General features: G+C 36.5%; 1 protein-coding gene across 3 annotated transcripts in view; it reads left to right on the forward strand.

Moving 5' to 3' along the window:
- Window positions 1–3,309: 3,309 nt before the first annotated feature.
- LOC120311133 (voltage-dependent calcium channel subunit alpha-2/delta-3-like) overlaps window positions 3,310–19,744 on the forward strand; it is a 55,710-nt gene continuing 39,275 nt past the window's right edge. The window contains exons 1-5 of one of the 3 annotated variants that reach the window (XM_039350308.1): window positions 3,310–3,634; window positions 4,933–5,036; window positions 6,745–6,797; window positions 8,187–8,242; window positions 11,162–11,273. In XM_039350308.1, the coding sequence (XP_039206242.1) occupies window positions 4,986–5,036; window positions 6,745–6,797; window positions 8,187–8,242; window positions 11,162–11,273 (272 nt within the window). In that variant the 5' untranslated portion in view covers window positions 3,310–3,634; window positions 4,933–4,985. Of the gene's footprint in view, window positions 3,635–4,794; window positions 5,037–6,744; window positions 6,798–8,186; window positions 8,243–11,161; window positions 11,274–19,744 lie in introns of those variants that run through there. The other 2 variants (XM_039350309.1, XM_039350307.1) reach the window with 2 other exon arrangements.

The raw sequence follows: 19,744 nt of genomic DNA on the forward strand, positions 1-19,744 counted from the left end.
TGTGTCATTGAATCATTTCTTAAAAGTGTATTTGAGGTAGTCGGTGGAGGCCAAATGTCTGCCTATTTATTTAAACAAAATTCTCTTTCTATGTAGTCACTTTCATGTAGTAATTTTCCAGGAGAAGAACATTTTTAGAAACTTGAATGAAGGAAGTACCATTGTGTGCTTCCAGAAATCATAAACTAAGAGTGGATAACAATCAGATTGCATTCTCCTGCATTGCATATGTTCTACCAGTCTCACCTTCCCCCCAGATTGTGCCAGTAAAATCTGGAAGCAAAATGATAGCATTTCAGTGACATATTTTAACTGTATTCAAATACGTATTCAAAATTAAGGCTGAAAATGGAGACAAATAGCTCTCATTCTTACTCTTAAATCCATATCCCAAATCCTCAAAAGAAGGGGTTTTTTGAGCCAATTTCAGATCATTTTCAGTGGTTTGGAAAGGTTTAAGGGTCAGGATGGCAGCAGAAAACCTCTGGGAGGCAAGCAGATCCCTTTTCTGTCTTTAACCCTTTATCTATCCAAAATCACAAAAAGCTTTCTGAAACCAGCCCAGAAAATGGAGGGTTAAGGGTAGAGATTGGAACAATTTGTATCACAGAGAACTCCTATTTCCATTCTACCTTTCAAGTTCAACCCTATAAAACATATAAACTCTTGGTGGGGGGGGGAATTGACCCCCTTTTTGGAAAGTTAGGAAGCTGGTGAGCAAAACCAAGAGAATATCTACACATGAAGGTGTCCAATATTGGACAGAGTTTATGTTTATAAACTCCGTGTTAGCACTGCCAGATTGGATTATGAAAAATACTAAACATATACTATCCAACAATAAAGTTGATGCTTTACTGAATGTCTTCCATTCAAATTCACAATTCTTGTGAATTTAAAGACTTTAGCTATCTTACTGGGCATTTAACAGGATATAAAATAGCAGTAGCTATTTTAGTATAATATAGACTTATATTTAGTATAGACTTATATACTGCTTCACAGTGTTTTACAGCCCTCTCTAAGTGGCTTACAGATTTGGCATATTTGCCCCCAACAATCTGGGCCCTCATTTTACCAACCTCGGAAGGATGGAAGGCTGAGTCAACTTTGAGCTGATGAAAATCAAACTGCTGGCAATTGGCAATCAGCAGAATTAGCCTGCAATGCTGCATTCAAACCACTGCACCACCATGGCTCCAACAAACTATCTAACTATCTAACAAACATTACTTTACAAATATTGTTGTAACTTATTGAGTTGCTAATAGAAGAGGAACTTATCAAATTTGCATATGACACCAAGCTGGTAATAGTAGCCAACACTCCAGAAGATAGGTTCAAGATACAGAAGGATTTCAACAGACTAAAACACTGGGCCCTATCTTACAAAATTAAATTCAATGGTGAGAAAAGCACAGGTATCGTATAGGTGGTACCTGGTTCAACAATAGTAACTGTGAGAGGGATCTTGGAGTCCTAGTGGACTCCAGTCACTTAAATATGAGCCAGCAATGTGGTGTAGTGGATAGAATGCAGTACTGCACGCTACTTCTGCTGACTGCCAGCTGCCAGCAGTTCGGCAGTTCAATTGTCACCAGCTCAAGGTTAACTCAGCTTTCCATCCTTCTAGGTCAGTAAAACGAGAACCCAGATTGTTGGGGGCAATATGCTGACTCTGTAAACCACTTAAAGAGGGCTTCAAATAATAATAATAATAATAATAATAATACTGATTACAAGCAGTGGCATGACAAAGTAGCAACAATGGTGCATTGGAAGATCTGCAAAAAATATCATTTGCCTGTAAGCAAAAACTGGTGGGATCATAAAATAGAGAAAGTCATAGAAAATGATAAAATTAAACTGCTCTGGGACTTCAGAATTCAAACAGACAAGCACCTGCAACATAACACCCCAGACTTAACAATTGTCGATAAGAAAGACAAAAAGTCTGGATAGTGGACGTGACAGTGCCTGGAGACAGCAGAATAGACGAGAAAGAACTGGAGAAGATAACAAAATACAAAGACCTACAAATAGAAATAGAAAGACTGTGGCAAAAGCAAGCAAGGGTAGTACCAATAGTCATAGGCTCCTTGGGTGCAATCCCAAAACAACTGGAGCACCACTTGAACACAATTGGCATTGAAAAATTCGCTATTAGTCAATTGCAAAAGGCGGCCTTACTAGGAACTGCTTCCATCCTGCGACGATATCTGTAATACCATCAAACATCCAAATCTGCCTATCCCAGGTCCTGGGTAAGGACTCGATAGGTAGACAAAATGCCAAATCCAGTCTGAACATCTGGCTGACTGTGCGATGATCCATAATAATAATAATAATAATAAAAGTTGGAAGGTACCCTGGAGGTTATCTTGTCCAACCCCCTGCTCAGGCAGGAAACCCTATACCATTTCAGACAAATGGCTGTCCAGTTTCTTCTTAGAGACTTCCAGTGCTGGAGCATTCACAGCCTCCGGATGCAGATATATAAGTGGTATATAAGTCTAAGTGCTATTGCTATTGCAGTTTCCAAAACATCCAATGCAGTGCTAGGCTGCATTAACAGAGAGATAGAATCAAGATCACGTGAAGTATTAGTACCATTTTATGAAGCCTCAGTAAGACCACACTTGGAATATTGCATGTAGTTTGGTCGCCACAACATAAAAAAGATGTTGAGACTCTAGAAGTGCAGAAAAGAGCAACAAAGATGATTAGGGCACTGGAAGCTAAAATATGTGAGGAACAGTTGCAGGAATTGGGTATGTCTAGTCTAGTGAAAAGAAGGACCCGGGGCGTGTGTGGATATTATAGCAGTGTTCCAATATTTGAGTGGTTGCCCCAAAGAAGGGGAGTCACTATTTTCCAAAGCACCAGAAGCAAGACAATGTTTGGAAATTACCCAAGAGAGAAGCAACCTAGAACTAAGGAAAAATTTCCTGACAGTAAGAACAATTAATCAGCGGAACGACTTGTACCCAGAAGTTGTGGGTATCAGTAATTCAAAATAATGAACATACTGTACATCAGGCATGTCAAACTGCCGGCCTGCGGGCCGGATGTGTCATGCCGAAACCGCGCCCACCCCATTGCCGGCAATGAGGAAAAAGTTGTGATACATTGAGCGACGTCATGTGACATCGTGAGTTTGACAAGCTTGCTGTACATAATACTTTCTCCTCCTATTTTCTGCACCATCACCTTGTGAGGTGGGATGGGCTGAGAAAGAGCTATTGGCCCAAAGTCACCAAGCTGGCTTTATTTCTCTTTCTATTGATTGTTGTGAGCTGCCTGGAGTAATTATCTGTGGCCATATAAGTCTTGTAAATAAAATAAAAAAAATGTTTCTCATTTTAACTAATTTTTCAGTTATCCAGGAAACTGGAATATAAAAAGTGCATTTTATAAACTACCATCTAAGCTATTCAGTTTGTATGTTATAGCTGTAAAAGTTGGGTACCTAATCATGGCACAAACATGAATGGCAACATCTTTTTTTCTGCCATAATTATACGACATTGCCTTCATCTTCTCCCCAGCCCATGTGTGAGACAATTCTTAGGTCTTCTAATGTTAAAACAGAATCTTGCTCCTTAAGTCAACTCTGTTGAAGGACAATCTCAAGGTGGGTAAAATCAAACCTGTATAATGCATACCTGTACATAAGGTGCATCAAATTTAATCCTTCTGTGTTTTAATTCTCATGAAAGCATGTGAGCCAATGAAATAGTAAGCTGTTTTAGAAAATAATGTGAACAATTTGGCTTATTCAGGGTAATTGAACTAAATATGTAGTTCTATTTAAAAGATTATGGCTTACAGCAATATGATTCTGTCATTTTTGTTAACATGCGCCAAGCCAATTTATTTCTGCATTAACTTCACTTCATTTGATGTAGGCAAACAAAACCCAATGCAACTCAATGCATTTAAATTACACATTCAGGTTGTTAATGTTCAGATTCTTTGGCTAAAACGTTATAGCTAATTTGCATAGAATAAATATAATGTCCTGACTGAACTGTTTTTGGCAAAGAGCAACTATGAGATTTCAAAATATCTGAGAATAGATTAAAATCATCCTATCACAGTGGAAGAGGGCTTGTCAAAATTGGGGAAGATCTATCCTAAGTCAAGTGTCCCTATCCACACACACACACACACATACACACACACACGAGATCCAAGTAGCACATGAAGCCACACACCTCAGTCTGTGGAAAAAATGCTTTCCATGGAATTGATCTCTGGCACCCAAAAGGTTGGGGGCCACTGATCTAAGTAATCTTTTCACCAGCTTTGTCAGATTTTGGATATCAAATAGGTCTTTGATTCTATAAATACCTTAATAAATATATATATATATATAGTTGACAACAAGCAACTTGCTAAATATAATCATTCAATTCACTGAAAATTACATGATTTTCTTTTACAACTATGCATCTCATTTTTTCTTCACTTTTACACAAATATATCTAGAGAGAATGCATATGGAATGTGACAGACTATTTTGAAGCATCAGATAGCACAAAATACATTTTTTTAATTCTAGAAAAAGTCAAATAACACCATTAGACATTCTAATATGTGTTATTTAAATTATTTATAAATTATTTTAGTACTTCAGTGTTACTGTTTTTAGAGTTGCTAAAGGAGCAGAAACCAATATTTTCATTTTTAAATGCATATTTCTGTTTTGTGAATCAGTTTAATATTCAGTCTGACAGTTTTATTTTCCTGACAGTTTTATTCAGTCCTTAGACTTACACATTTTTTCTTTACATTTTATTTTTTTTAATCTGAGTTTGTATTACCTCTATAATCCAACCATTCCCTTTAAAAATGCTATTGCTATTTTTGCCTTGTGGGCAAATCTTGTTGCGTTTCACATTATTTTTCAATTTATTTTTTCCCTTCTAGTCAAGCAGTTTTCTATTCTTCTCTATAGAATTACTCTGTATGACTACCAAGCCATGTGTAGAACAACCAAAGAGAGTAGTGATAGCGCCCATACCTTATTGGATGTAAGTATTCTTCTACTGCTTATTATTACATTGTCATTTATTTCTAATCTTATATATCCTTATCAAAGTATCAATGACCTTTATTCCTAGATCAGTGTTTATGGTGTCCAACAAAACATTATGGTAATTGTTTAAACCAGGGGTCTTCAAACTCCTGGCTGAGGAATTTTGGGAATTGAAGTCTATGAGTCATAAAAGGGCTGAGTTTGAAGACCCCTGGTTTAAACTATTAGCTCACATGAACGTTGAAGACTTTTCAACATGTTTGTCCCTAATGTATGCTTGCATCCTGGATTTGTAAATTGTCTATAAATACATAACCTTTTATAGAACAGTAAGCATTTCATATATTGTGGGATTACATTCTTGTATCACTCTTCCTGGAATAATACCTTTGATCACAATAGGATGTGTTTTGGAATAGATGCATAAAATTGTACCATAATTCTCATTTAGCTGGAAAATCAGGAATTTTAACAACAATATTATATTTGTTTCTGGCCAACTTATAAAACATGAATATTTTCTTGTATTATAACAATAAATCATCAGTATAATAATTGCTGGATCAAAATTAGGATGGGTTTGTTTAAAAAAATAAAAAGTGCTATAAAGTAGGAACAATTACTACTGATTCATTTGATTAATATCTCACCTTTCCTCTAGGACAGGGGTATCAAACTGCCGGCCTGTGGACCAAATGTGTCATGGCGAAACCGTGCCTACCCCATTGCCGGCAATGGAAAAAAAGTCACGACATGTCACGTGACATTGCGAGTTTGACACCCCTGCTCTAGGACCTCAGGAAGGCATATGTACCACTACCTTCTTTATTTCCTCACAAAATATTATGTTGGGCTGAGAGTTGGATTGATTTGAAAAATAATGATAAGAGCTTTCATGAGCTTGAACCAGTGTCTCCCCTCTATAATCCACATTTTAATCACTACACTATTTTGATCTACAGTTTTTAAGTTTATGAATTAAATAAAGCAGTTGCTTTAACTTTCAAATATTCTTTGTGATAAAAAACATGATTGATATAAAATGAAAAGTCACTACCATGAATAGTAAGATGCACATAGATAAATTCAGGGAGGGAGGGAGGGAGGGAGGGAGGTAGGAAGGAAGACTGTATTTATGTAATTTTAACCTAATGTCTTTCTTGCAATTTTCTGAGAAACATTTGATTCGCTACTGTTAAATATGCTGTTGGTCCAATTCAGCAAATTTGTTCAAGCTTTCACTAAATGCTTCTTAAATTTTCTAGCAAACAAGTGAATTTACAATATAGGTTATATCTCATATAAAACAATATGATTTATATCTCATGTATAGAATTTTTTGAAACTTTCCAACCATTATTGAGGTGATTGTCATATATGTCCTCATTTATTGTTATTTTGGACATTATGATTTTTGGGTGACATTAGAAGATGCTGTAAATCAATGATGGGGTAATAGTTATAGAATAAATGAGTTTGGGAAGTGATACAAGTCATAGAACTTCAAGCAACATGTTATTTTCAATTCTCTTTTTGCCAATAATTATATCACATAAACATCACAATAATATTTGTGCTAAAATCATAGCATTTTATTCATTTGTAGAAATATTAATGTATTTAAAACATTATATACATCTGTCACTTAATATATACATATTATACATTCTGGCTTTTTGATTAAGTAATTTGTTTGTCTTCAGCCTTACAAAGCTTTCTTTGCTGCAGTCAAATGGATTGTGACTGAACTTGTCTTGTAAGTAAAACTTGTTCTGATTTGAAGATCGTACTTTTCCATTTTTCATTCTTCTTGTTGTACCAGTTGAGTAATTTATGTACACTTTCAAATCCTTAGTGTATAATTTTAGCGGTTTAAAAAGTACTTAAAGCCTTATGGATTTCACAGTAATCATTTCCAAAATATAAACTAATAATGCAATTCAATACATGCCTACTCAAATGTAGAATCCTATTATTTTCAGTGGAGCTAACTCCTGGGTAATTCAAATATAGGATTGCAGCCTAAATTTATTACTGTGGTTGCACTTAGATGTAATATAAATATTTGGCTGATTCCAGTTCTGCTTGGGTGGGCTATTAATGTGTGTATTTTCTCAGAGGATCTTCTGTTGTTCTCTAATTTCTTAAGTGATTGCAGCCCTGTGATTGGCATATTTGAAGTTCATGCAAGATCTAGTGGTTGTTTTCCACATGATATAGAACTCCTGTCAATTCATAATAGTTTTAAAGTAAAAATGGATTATACACTTGAGTGGTAATTTCTTTTGCATAACTGGACCCCACCAGTAAAGCATAAAGGAGTTTTAACATTTTTGTTAAGATCTGTTTAGTGGAGAGTAGGAATGGCAGGAGACATTGAACAATCTGTAATTGACCAGGTTTATTACTTTACAGATATTCACAATGTAGATTTAAATGAGATTTCTCATAGTGGATGGAAAAGAATGTGTGTGCATATGATTTATTGCAAACTAAATCTGCAAAATTTAAAATAGAATTAAACCTTGATGATGACTATACAAAACAATATGGGTATTAGAAGGTAAAGTTCAGAAAATGTTCTAGGTTGCTTGTTTATGATAACCATTTTTCCTTTCAATGTGAACATTTAAAAGCTATTGCCATTGACTTTAGTCTTCACATAAGCATGACTTGAAGCTGACACATTTTCATGGGAATGTTGTATTTTTGTATGAGAAAGTTTTGTCATTTGCTGACAAAATGAGAAATAATATTTCTCTGTTTATGAGCCTATTGTGGGAATTGGAGATTTTGCCTGCCTAAGGATTGAATGTATGCATCATAGATTTTAATCCCACAATCAATGTGTTCTCTGTACTGGAGAAATAGCTACTGCAACTTGTCATGCACTAGAAACTGCAATAAGGTATTTTTTAAATAAAATTCTTGGCTACAGAACAGTCCAACAGAGATACCAATTTCAACAGAATTTGAAATTGTAAAATGAATTCAGCTGGGAGAAAATGTACAACTATAGCAGACAATATCTCATCATGAGCTTAGCTTGATGTCTGTTTTTGAACATGCTGGAAAAAAATTATTACTGACAGTTAATGGTATGAACTTGCCAGATATAATCAAATAATATATTTTTGTGGCTTAGGTTTCTGGTGGAATTTAATCTATGCAATTGGTGGCATTCGGATCTTATGGCAAAGGGTAAGAATAATGTATATTAACAGATATATTAACATCTGTGTTATTTGCTTTTATAAGAAGTCAATATTCCACAAAGCTTGAGGTACAAAGGAACTTCCAGTTTTTCTAAAGGTACGCACAAAAGAGAAAATTATTTTCTTTTGAGTTTGAAGTAGAACAGTTTAACAACAGTTTTTGATCCTAGAAAGTTTTTCTAAAACTATCTCAGTGATGTGAACATTACTGCATTGTGTTTAATTTTTTCAAACACTGGGATTGCAGTAAACCAATTAAAGTTTCCTGGAGATGATATGAAGCTTCTGACATTGCTAGAAAAGCATGGGAGAGACAGTCACTACGCTAGTCTTGCAAGAATCATTCCCAGTGCAAAAAAGTCTGTATTTCCATCCAGAGTTCTGCAGCTTCTGTGTAAGTCCTATGCACCCAATACAAAAATAATCTAGGCAGAAGTGAAATAGAAAAATGAATTCCTACTCCTTAGTGGCGGGTGCCTAATACAAGGAGCAAATTAAGTACATCCATTGGTTTTTGTGGTTTCGGTTTCTGGTGGAATTTAATGTATGCAATTGGTGACATTCATAAGTAAATGGCTAATATGGCTTTTGGGTAGAGCAATTTTTTATGGCACACTCTACTGAAAAGGAAATCATCTTGGTGACTTTTCAAAGAGCTACCCAAGGCAATGCAAGGCACACTGCATCATCCTGCTCACTGCCCAGAGCCACTTGGTTGAGATGGGCAACTATGGGAACTAAATAAATAATTTTTAAAAAAATCTTATGTGATCACTGTAATATTCTTGCATGATTTACCAGTCTTAAGGAAAAAGGAAAAGAAGCATTCCTCAGAACCAGTTGAAATTTTGCTCCCCTAGTGCCTGGATTTGAATCGATTGCAGTATAAACATGTATGCAGAGCCAATTTGGTTGGTTATGTTTAAGGCACCAGGCTAAAAATTGGGAACTGTGAGTTCTAGTTCCATCCTAGACACAACCTGGGTGACCTTGCGCCAGTCTTTCTCTCTTTTAACCCTAGGAAGCCAGCAATGGCTAACTACTTCTGAGATCTTGCCAGGAAAACTGCAGAGTAGTCACCAGGAATCAACACTGTCTCAAAGGCATCCCTGCACCTTTATAATGACTATTACAAATGACGTGTTTTACACTCTCTCACACTGTCCAGTGAAATGGTTTGCTACCCACAACTCTTTGTTTTAGAAGAATTAGAAATAAATATGTGTTGCAGCTATATTATTAACTTGCAGCCTTCTTTCCGTAAGGACATAGGTTTGCCATTACCTCAGAAGATAACGATACTGCCTTTTACTTTTTACACTGGAAGCTGGGCATATAATTACATACGTCATCTGCTCCCTTTTGTTAATTACTAGGAGGCTGCAAAGTATCCCCTCATCCTGATCACAAGAAAGGCATAATTTTAATGCAGTTGATGTTTATAGTCAATTGAATGAGCTGGCAGTCATAGGAGAGATGGTTACCAGCACAGATCCAAAAAATCAGAGAGCAAGTTGTTTTATCCCATCCTAATGAGATTTATGAAATCAGCAGTTAATACACCTTGAATCTTTCTTTTCCTTTTCTCTTTTTTGGCTGGGTTGGAAAAGGATGGTGGTTCCTGAATATAGCTTGCAAAATGGAAAGAAAATATTCACAGTTATTTGCATCCTATTTTTTACTGTGAAAAATTGAGTAAAGAATATATGGCATCTGTTAATCATGCTGATCATAGGAATCTCAGACATTAAGTTCAATAATTCTATGGCACCAGGTACTCCTTATCACTATACAAATAGACACAATTAGCAGGCATGGATATATATTGGTTTTGAAGAAAAACTAAAATAAAAAAACTCAAGGATGTGGGATTTTCTTTTAATTTTTTACCTTGACTTCAAGTGAAAGAAATTTGGACTGGATCCAAACTTAAGTCCTATTTAATATAGACCCACAGCAGTCAGTGAATGTTAAGCTAGTTGGCACCAACCTGGAGCATTGATTTTCATGTGTCTCCTGTGACAGAACTGTCATAATTGGTCAATATTTTAAGTAATAGATAACTGGGTAGGGACATGGCAGCAGATGGTATGTACTTTTTGCACAGTCTATAGCCTTGTAATGCACACTAGGGAAGAAGTTACTTAAAATAATGACAGCAACAGTATAAGTAACTGGATATCAACACGACACAAATTTTAAACTAATAATGTTAAAAATAATAAGTGGATGAAGTGGTGGGCGAAATGCAAAACTGCGGACCTCGTGATATGATGGGAGTAACGCAAAGAACAGCAAGAAGGAGAATATTAAAAATAATAGATTTAAAACTTATCCAAACAAGTTTAAGATTGGGAGGGGTGAGGTTAAGCAATTAAATAAATTTGATTTTTCAATGCAGCAGTGAGTAAATTATACAGTTTTATTGCAAATACGAAGTATGGTCTTAATACCACTCTTGTCAGATGCAAACTGAGAACAGTACTGCCATAATTTCCCATGGCTAACTAGGTTTTTTTTTTTTTTTTTTAAGAAGTAAGGGTAGGAATAACTATGAAATACCCTTCAATTCTACTAAGTACGTCTATATTGTTGCTGATACGTTCACAACTATTAAATTTATTCATGTATGCAGTTACCACTGAATCAATATTCTATCTCTTTCTTATGGCCAAACTATAATTAGAGTCATGTATTGTAAGAATATCTTTTAGTACTTTGTGTCTTCTTATAAGTGTCTTTTTTAATTATAAAATAAATCTTATGCATTACCAGCATAAATCACAGGGTGGCAGAAGCACTGTAATGATTTCACAAGGTCCAAAGCACTGATACAGCATCTCACACTGAAGAACTCTAAAATAAGTTATTATCAAAACCCTTCAGTCTCTCTTATTTTCTTTAGCTCAGCGATTGAAGCAAACCCTAGAGCCTTGTGACACTGAATATCCAGCTTTTGTTTCTGAACGCACAATCAAGGAGACTACAGGAAATATTTATTGCGATAACTGCTTCAAGTAAGTACTTAATTCTTTTTCCATGGAGTTGGTTGAGAAATTCTGAACTTCATGCTCATCTCATGGAAAACTGGCTCTTAGTATTACTCTAATCCCATCACAATATTTAGACTGTGATACTCATAAATTTAATAAGTAAAGCGATGTGACCTTAATGCTTCATAGGAGCCCTTCCTTGTGATCCTATCTGCTGCAGTTCCATAATCCAAAGAGTAAACAATGGCAAGATGTACAAACTGAGTCACTGTGAGTTTTATCTGTTACATAAAGAGGATTGTTCATTAGATGATCTTTTATTCAGACTGTACAAGTACAAATTTAGACACAGATTTTCTAAGGGAAGACAGTGGGGGGGGGGTTTATGAGATCCCCATTGATCACACTGTATAATTTGATGCATTCCTATTTCCTGATATGATAGAATTATAGTTACGTGGTCAAGGAAATGTCATTTCGAGGCACTAAAACTAATTCCAAAATTAGTTTTGCTACTGCATATTGGAATTGCCTGGAAACGTGGCTTACCCTTCCTTCCAGGTTTGGTAACCCAGCATAGGTACATGTGTCATGATTAGAAAAAGAAACTGAACTGCAGAAATGTTGATATATCACATTAGGAATCAAGGCAACAGATATTTGACACCATTGTAAGTAGGAAGGCTTACAATGGTGTTTGATGCAATCTGCCTCCCTTTGCACAGTTTCCTCTCAAAACTGAAGATATTGATGCAGCAAGAGACAAATCTATGCATAGGACCACATGGAGCTTAGAAGAAGAAAAATACTAGCTATTTATTTCTTTTCCTCCTTCTGAAGAGAGGAAAGGAATATTTTAGGTATGGACACAGTGAAAACTGAACCGGGAGGCGGGTCAAATTAGTAAACTAGATTTAATTGGTTGCTAATTCTCTGCATTTAGATATTAGCCAAAAAGAGCAAGGTGATGATGTCTCTGTAAGCTCTAAACTCTCAACACTATGAACATAACCATGTTTATAGTGTCTTGATATTTAAATAGATGGCAGATCAATCTCAAAGGCATTTTAAATGGAGTAGGAAGAGACTGGTCATCTGAACACCCTGCAGAAACTCCTCCTAGTTTAGTCAGAAGCAGATGACATTTATTAGCTAGTTTATCCAACAGCCAATTTTCCAGTCCCTTGGTAGATGAATTAGCTGCTGATGTAGTTACCAGATGTAGATACGTCTATCAGATTTTTGTTCCTTTGTGTTTCGGGGCTGCACAGTGAATACGTGAATCTTTGTGAAACTTTACACATAGAGAATCTCCTCACTAGATGATGTTTTGTACATCTCAGTATCTCCTTTATTACTGGTTTCTATCTTCCAACCTGGTTTTACATTTTTATACCTGTTAAGTTCAGTAATGTTATAATGCTTGAAAATAAGAATAGGTTAATTCGACTGACTCAAAAAGAGAAACTTGGTGAAAATTCAAAGTAGTAATAATCAACACACTAGGATCTAATGCCAAATTAGGCACTTCTTTTCTTTTTTCTTTTACAAAGTTAAGAACAAGGAAAACATTTCAAATATAATATACTCATCATTTAATGCTTCATGTATGATTATATAAAGAGGAATTGTAATTCAACATGGCCAGCTTTTCCCTATGTGAAATAAAAATATACCATTGATATTTTCAAAAGTATTTTCAGGTCAGGAAATATACTTGGATTGAATCAGTAGGAAAAATGACTTTACTGAAAATTATGTAGTTTAAGAATAATAAATTGTGATAAATTTTCTCAGAAATCATTTTATATTCCAGGGTAGAAATAAATCCTCTATGCTAATAATATGTTGATCTCAAGGCACCCATGATTTTTCACAGCAAGGAATAGTAATCCAAAGAAATAAGTGCTAGAGACTCATGGGAACATTCTTCATGGTGTAATTTATTCAATTACTGACATTTGCAATCAGCAAATGGTGACACAGGGCAGATTCTGCTTCTGACATCACAGTGTTTTTTGCACAATTTTTCTGCCTCTTTGTGGGGAAAGAAAGAAAGAAAGAAAGAAAGAAAGAAAGAAAGAAAGAAAGAAAGAAAGAAAGAAAGAAAGTCAAAGTACTGTATCCAACAGTTAGGCTTCTCTGTAAATATAAAATGTGGGAAATAGTGTTGATGGAGGAGCTTATTCATAAAAGAGATTCCATAAATGGAACCCGAAGAGGTACAGTTACTGTTTGGGGCTATACCACATCAGAGAGAACATGTTTAAATTGGCTCCGTGATTCAGATGTCACTTTTTTCTAAGTGTGTCTCACACAATGTTTTAATAATATAATCTGAAAACCTTTGCAGATTTGTTTCTGCCTGTTCCAGCCTGAAAACTAATTTAAATAATATAAATGTGGTGGATAAAAGACGAGTGTGCAATAGCAAGCCCCTACCCAATTTCCTGTAGGGACCTATTAAGTTTATGTAAGTGTGGTGTTCCCTTTTTGCTATGATCATAGTGGTGGGATTCAGCCAGTTCGCACCACTTCGGTAGAACCAGTACCTAATTTTTTGTTGCCCAGGCCCAGAATGGAGTTCTGGAAGCGGCATCCATACAGAGAACCGGTTGTTCACATATTTGAATCCCACCACTGATCACCTATTCTGATAGTTCGAAAATAGCCCAGATTAGCCTTGCTCACGGTTGCCCAGATTGAGTGTGATAGGAACTTGAATTGCTGCAAGTCACTGCATGCAGAGCTACCTTCAAAAGTGATGCAAGAAGCTGAAGCTGAAATGTCTTGCTTACTAGGAAATAGCAAGCTACCAATTTGGGAAGAGCTGTACTGGCTACTGGAAAATTTATGGCTGCTGCTAGGAATGCTAGTTATAAAGCTGTTTAACGTTTGCACTTGTATTACTTTCTAACAACTGTCTGCTCCAGATAGCTTTAACTAATATTGTCAGCTCTATGATGTAGATCAGCTCATGAAACCGACTCCACAAGAAGGCTAGACTTTTGTGAGATAGTCTGTAGTAGCAGAATTTCACAAGTCTTCTTCCTCAGTTAAAGACACTGAGCTTGTCAGCTGGAAAGCTGAGTGCCTGGGTTCAAGCCCAAGCGTTGTGCAATGGGGTGAGCTCCCGTTCCTGCCCCAGCTCCTGCCCACCTAGCAGTTTGGAAGCATACAAATGCAAGTAGATACATAGGTACCGTTTTGTGGGGAGGAAACTGTTCCATGTGTCTTTGGTGTATATCTATGCTGTCCACATGATCACAAAAGTCTTCAAACAACACTGGCACCCTCGGCCAAAAAATGGCACCCTAGAGTCAGACACAACTGGATATGGAAACTTTTACCTTTACTCTTGTGTTTAACTTTCCCTTTTTTGTCCATTCAGTCAGGGAGGAACCAGCCTGAATCTCTTCCTGGCATGTCCTATTCCAGGGTTTAAGGAATGCTTCTGCCCTTCATGACGTCATCTCCGTGGCTCTCTACAAATGTGTAGAGAGAATGCTGGGACAGCATTCAATGGTTTCCAACTTTGAAATGAGAAATGGATGGGGGTCCAAAAGCAGGTCCTCTTGGGCATGGAGCCTTTGATATGGAATAACCTCCCCATCCCAATGGCCACTTTGGTCCCTTTCCAATTGCCATGCCAACACAGTATTAAGATAGTGTTCTATCAAAGAGGCTTCAATGAAGGGGGAGATGCTAGGTGGTTGGAACCAGCTGCAAGTAGAACCTGGTTGTTCAGCAGTGAGATGATATTTAGGTTACTCAACTGTTTTCATTTATGTTTTGTTATGTTGATTATAAGCCATCTTGAAATCTATAGGAACTAGACAACTCAGAGGTTTATCCAAACTGTCCAAACTGTAAATAAGTCCTTTGAGTAGGCATTGAATTTAATTTATATAGAAGCCAATTTTAACCTTCCACAAATTCTCTTGCCATGTTTACATTATATGAATATCACTATTTTCTATTCTTGGCTTTAAATATATGTCAAAAAGCCATTTCTTCAAAGATATAGAATGACCTCATCTCATTAAGTGTGATGAGTTGTAAGATTCTTCAGTGTAGAAGTAGACAACACACAATCAAATCCTGGAAATAATTAATCCACTTTTGAATGTGTAACACATGGGAGTTGGTTTCTTTTCTCTCTTTCCACTTGACAAAAATACATTATTTGTACTTCGTGAATTGCAGTGTTTACATTATTTTCCAAAATATAGGGGCCTTGGAGAATGTAGGAGCCTAAAAGAAAATAAGAATTATGTAGGAATGTCGTTTTGGTTATGATTTGGCAGGCATAATCAATAATTTTTGACATCCTATATACCACTGATTATGAAATTAATCTTTTAGTTAAAAAGCAATTCAGATGAAGTCAGGCTATATTTTTTGAACCTCTGTGCCTGTCAACAAGAATTAGAAAACTGGGTATTGTTACAATGCTTTTCACATTTTCCAGGAAGTGATTATTGACTCATTCGTTTCCATTATTCTTTTAAAGATAGAAGTTAGAAGAGTCTAAGATAAGCTGGAGAAGATAATCATCCAAATCTTATTTATGAATTGTGAAATCCTGAGCAGGTTTACTTAGGAGTAAATTCAAATGAGGTCCATCAAATGTATTACTTAGTTATAGTTTCAAGATTGCAGCATCTGAAACTCCCAATAAGTTTCTTTTCATTTTCATTCAGGTTCACTGGATTTAACTTTAGGCGAATAGCATTTTGCTGTTGTTTGAAGTATTTTAGGTTCCATTTGTAGCCTAATTGAGTAAGGTTTGTTGTTGTTTTATGTGCTTTTGGGGGGAGGAAGAAAAGAAAACATTCCTATGTTGCCTCTTATCTAGCCTAATGTTGTAGTTTAAATAAATACATAACTGATTTAAAAATGGAGGATGGAAAGAAAAGGAAAGGGCAATTTGGCAGTTTTCCTATCATGTTGAATACAGGTATAAAAAAAGAAAACATCAAAGAAAAAAAGGGAGTGAATATAACTACTTCAACTATGTGAGAGGTTAGAAGTTAATTGTGAAATATTTTATATATACAGTCCAGTGAGAATGGTTTGATTTACAAGTCTTTAAATCCCAGGGCCAAATTTTGTATTGCATTAGCTCACTTTTCTGGAGAGAAATGTTTTTTGGGCTGTGGCCTTTAGAGATAAGATTTGTGAGGTTCCATCTGATTATCTATGCTTTTTATTAAGCTTAGGGTCCTTCAAAGGATTTGGGTTTAATTATTTTAAAATAATTCAGCTTTAGTGTTCTAGAGTATTCCAGTATTCTGACAAACTATTTATGCTTATATGGTAAAGCTGTAAATGTAAAGGCAATACCTTCACAAAGATAAAAATACACCTTATTTAAACCATTGATTATCAGAGCAATTAACTTCTTTCCAAAGATCATTACCTGCTCTTCACATGACAGCTGCTATCTTAAGTACATTGATTATTAGGAGCAGCTCTTACTGATCAGATGAAGACTTACATTTGAGTAAAGTAGTTTATTTATTTGCCATTTATTTATAAGTGAGTTGTTTATTTGTTTATTTAAAAAGCCACCCAGCTCATGGTGACTCTGGGTGGCATAAAAATTAACAACAGAACCCAGTGCTGTACAATAAAACAAACACAAAGGGCTATAAACCAGGAACTCATCATACCCAACACAATAATGAACTTGTTGAGGTGGACTGATACATTCCATGTAATCCAGAGCCTTTGCCACTGAACTAGAAAGCCTTTGGATTAGAGAGGGTCTTGCCAAGTCTTCAAGACTCTCCTGAAGCACAGCAGAATGGGAGCAACTCAAACCTCCAGGGGATCCTACTGTTCCAGGGCGAGATATCAAGATAAAGAACAGTTTTGCTTTAAACATGGGATCCAGAGCATGTTACTGTATTAAACATACAGGATGGACAAGAAGCAATGGGACAGAAAGTCACTCAGATAGCTGGAAGGTAACATTTTGGCACCTTGAATTTCACCTAGAAACTTACTGATAACTTTTCACCAGAGCAGCTCATATGACAACAGTAATGTTACAAGGGTACACAAAGTAATCACTGTCAGTGCCACCACATCCTGGACCAGCTGCAGTTGCCAGGGTGGTCTTCAAGGGTAGTCTCCTGTTGTACATGCTGGAAATTAACAGGTGAGATGATTGAAGCATGAATCGAAACTCTTTAGTTGCTCCCGTCTAGATGCCAAATGAAGGCATGTCTAATCAACTAATCATTAAATTGTTAGCCATGTATGCACCAGCCAGCAGCACTCTCCAATCTGCATCTGTATATCACATTCAGCAACTACAGAACAGTGGTAGGTTTTTCAATCTAACACAATTTCCCACATGCACACAAATGCACAGGTACCTTCAGTCTAATGTTTACTCATCCCTGGATCAACTGCAGCTAGATCAGAATGCAGTGGCATGTGCAGTGCTGGGCATCCCTAGGTTCACCCAGATTATATGTCTCTTATGCCAGAGGTCCCCAACCTTTTGGGCACCAGGGACTGGTTCCGTGGAGAGAGGTTTTTCTGTGGACCGGAGGGTGCGTGATTTTGTGTGCTGCCTGCATCTCATGGATGGCCCTTTGCTTATTTTGCAGCCTGGTTGCTGGCATGCTGCAGCCCAGTACTGGTCTATGGACCGGGGGTTGGGGACCCCTGTCTTATGCAGGCTGCATTGTCTCCCATGGTGCAGAGTGCTGCTTGCCACTTTTTAAGCCCTACATGGCATGGAATTAGGTCAGTCTATAGGATAGCCTCTCCCTAAGAGTACCTGCCCATCTCACCAGAACAGATAGGATAGGCCTGCTCCAGGTCCCTTTCCTTAAACATTGTGACTTTGCAGGTCTTTGGAAGTATAATTTTTCCATTGCAACTCCTGACCTATGGAACACCATCCTCCTTGAGATCCAACAAGCTCCCACCCTTTTAACCTTTAAAACCTGGCATTTAAGACCTGGCTCCATTCCCAAACATTGGGATAGGGTGGGGTCAGAGCAGAATGAGAATATTTTGGTCTGAATCAAGAAGTGTGGTTGTGGCACCAGATTTTTTTGTTCTTGGATTTATTGTTTCTTTTGCTTTTATTGTTGCATACATTGTTTCATTCCTGGATTGTAAGCCACCCAGATTTTGCTTTTAAGATGGGCAGCTATATAAATGTTTTTTTAAAAAATAAATTCAACATTTCCCTCACTAATCCCCCAACCCTTGGGCTAGCAGCTGCCACAATACTTACTCAATCTCCTACTTCCAAAGTAGGGCAAAGCCAGGGCACTAGCAGTCCAACAGGCAGATCTCCAGAAAGTCAAATCTGGTAGCTAGCCAGTGGATTATCTTCCAAAGTAAACTGGGCAGGCTTGAAGCACTGTCAAAATAGTACTAGAAAATATTCCTATAATTTCTATTTTCTTAGCGTCTACTTACAATCTCTAGTATTAAGCTTATAGCAACATGGCATCTTTGTGTCAACAAGATATTTTCTTTGTCATGTCTTCATCTGAAATTCCCTCATGAGTTGTCAAACCTGTACACATCTTTCTGTGTATGCTTGGATCTTTCTTTGATCAGCTGAGTCTGGATGGTTTGTTAAAACCTAGGACTTAAATAAGCTTTGCAGTTCAAAGAAAACAGAAAAAAGTTCTTAAATGTATTTGTCCATAACATACAAATAAGAATTTGAAATTTGACAGATACTTTAAAGAAACATTGTATAAAATTCAAGACACATCCACTCTCTAATTTGCAGGAAGAGGAGTTTTTTTCCCCTTACTAATCATAACTGTTTCTATCCCATAATAATTGTCAAAACAACGGCAATCTTCAAAGCTCCATCGTATTTGCCTCCACAATTTGAACAAAATAATTTGTATTAACATTTGTCCAGTTCACCTATTGGCACCCAATGGGATTTTTTAAGAAATGTAGAAGGATTAATTTTTAATTATTATGCAAAGTATTTTGATGTGCACTTAACTTCACATCAATATAATGGACAGTTGTAGCTAATTAAATCATATGCTGTCAGCTTTTGATTACAATGAGTCATGGGGTAAGCAATCAGATGTTGAAAGGAGAATTTGAAAGGATTTGAAGATATCAACAAAGAGATGAGTGATTAATGCAGCTGATTGATTTTTGACTAGTTGTTCCTGAGGGCTGTTGATAGCCCATTGTTTGTTAATGAAGCATTACTTCCTGTCTAGCTAGTTCAGGCAGCTTCAGGGTCAAACATAAAGGAGCCACTTTTCAGAGAGTAAACTGGATGTTTGGTAGAGGAAGTCAGTGCTCCTCCTCCTCCTCCTCCTCCTCCTCCTCCTCCTCCTCCTCCTCCTCCTCCTAGGAAATGGAGAGAATTACTGTAGTATTATGGCTGTAGATTGTGCAATGTTTGCTTTTGAAGACAGCAAGAACTACACAAGTGCAAGTGCAGGGAGGTTATTCTTCTTGAAAAGAAAAAGAAAGGGCTGGGG

The sequence above is a fragment of the Crotalus tigris genome, unplaced genomic scaffold (genome assembly GCF_016545835.1).
Source record: "Crotalus tigris isolate CLP2741 ecotype Arizona unplaced genomic scaffold, ASM1654583v1 scf7180000018319.300238, whole genome shotgun sequence".
NCBI classification, from domain to species: Eukaryota; Metazoa; Chordata; class Lepidosauria; order Squamata; family Viperidae; genus Crotalus; species Crotalus tigris.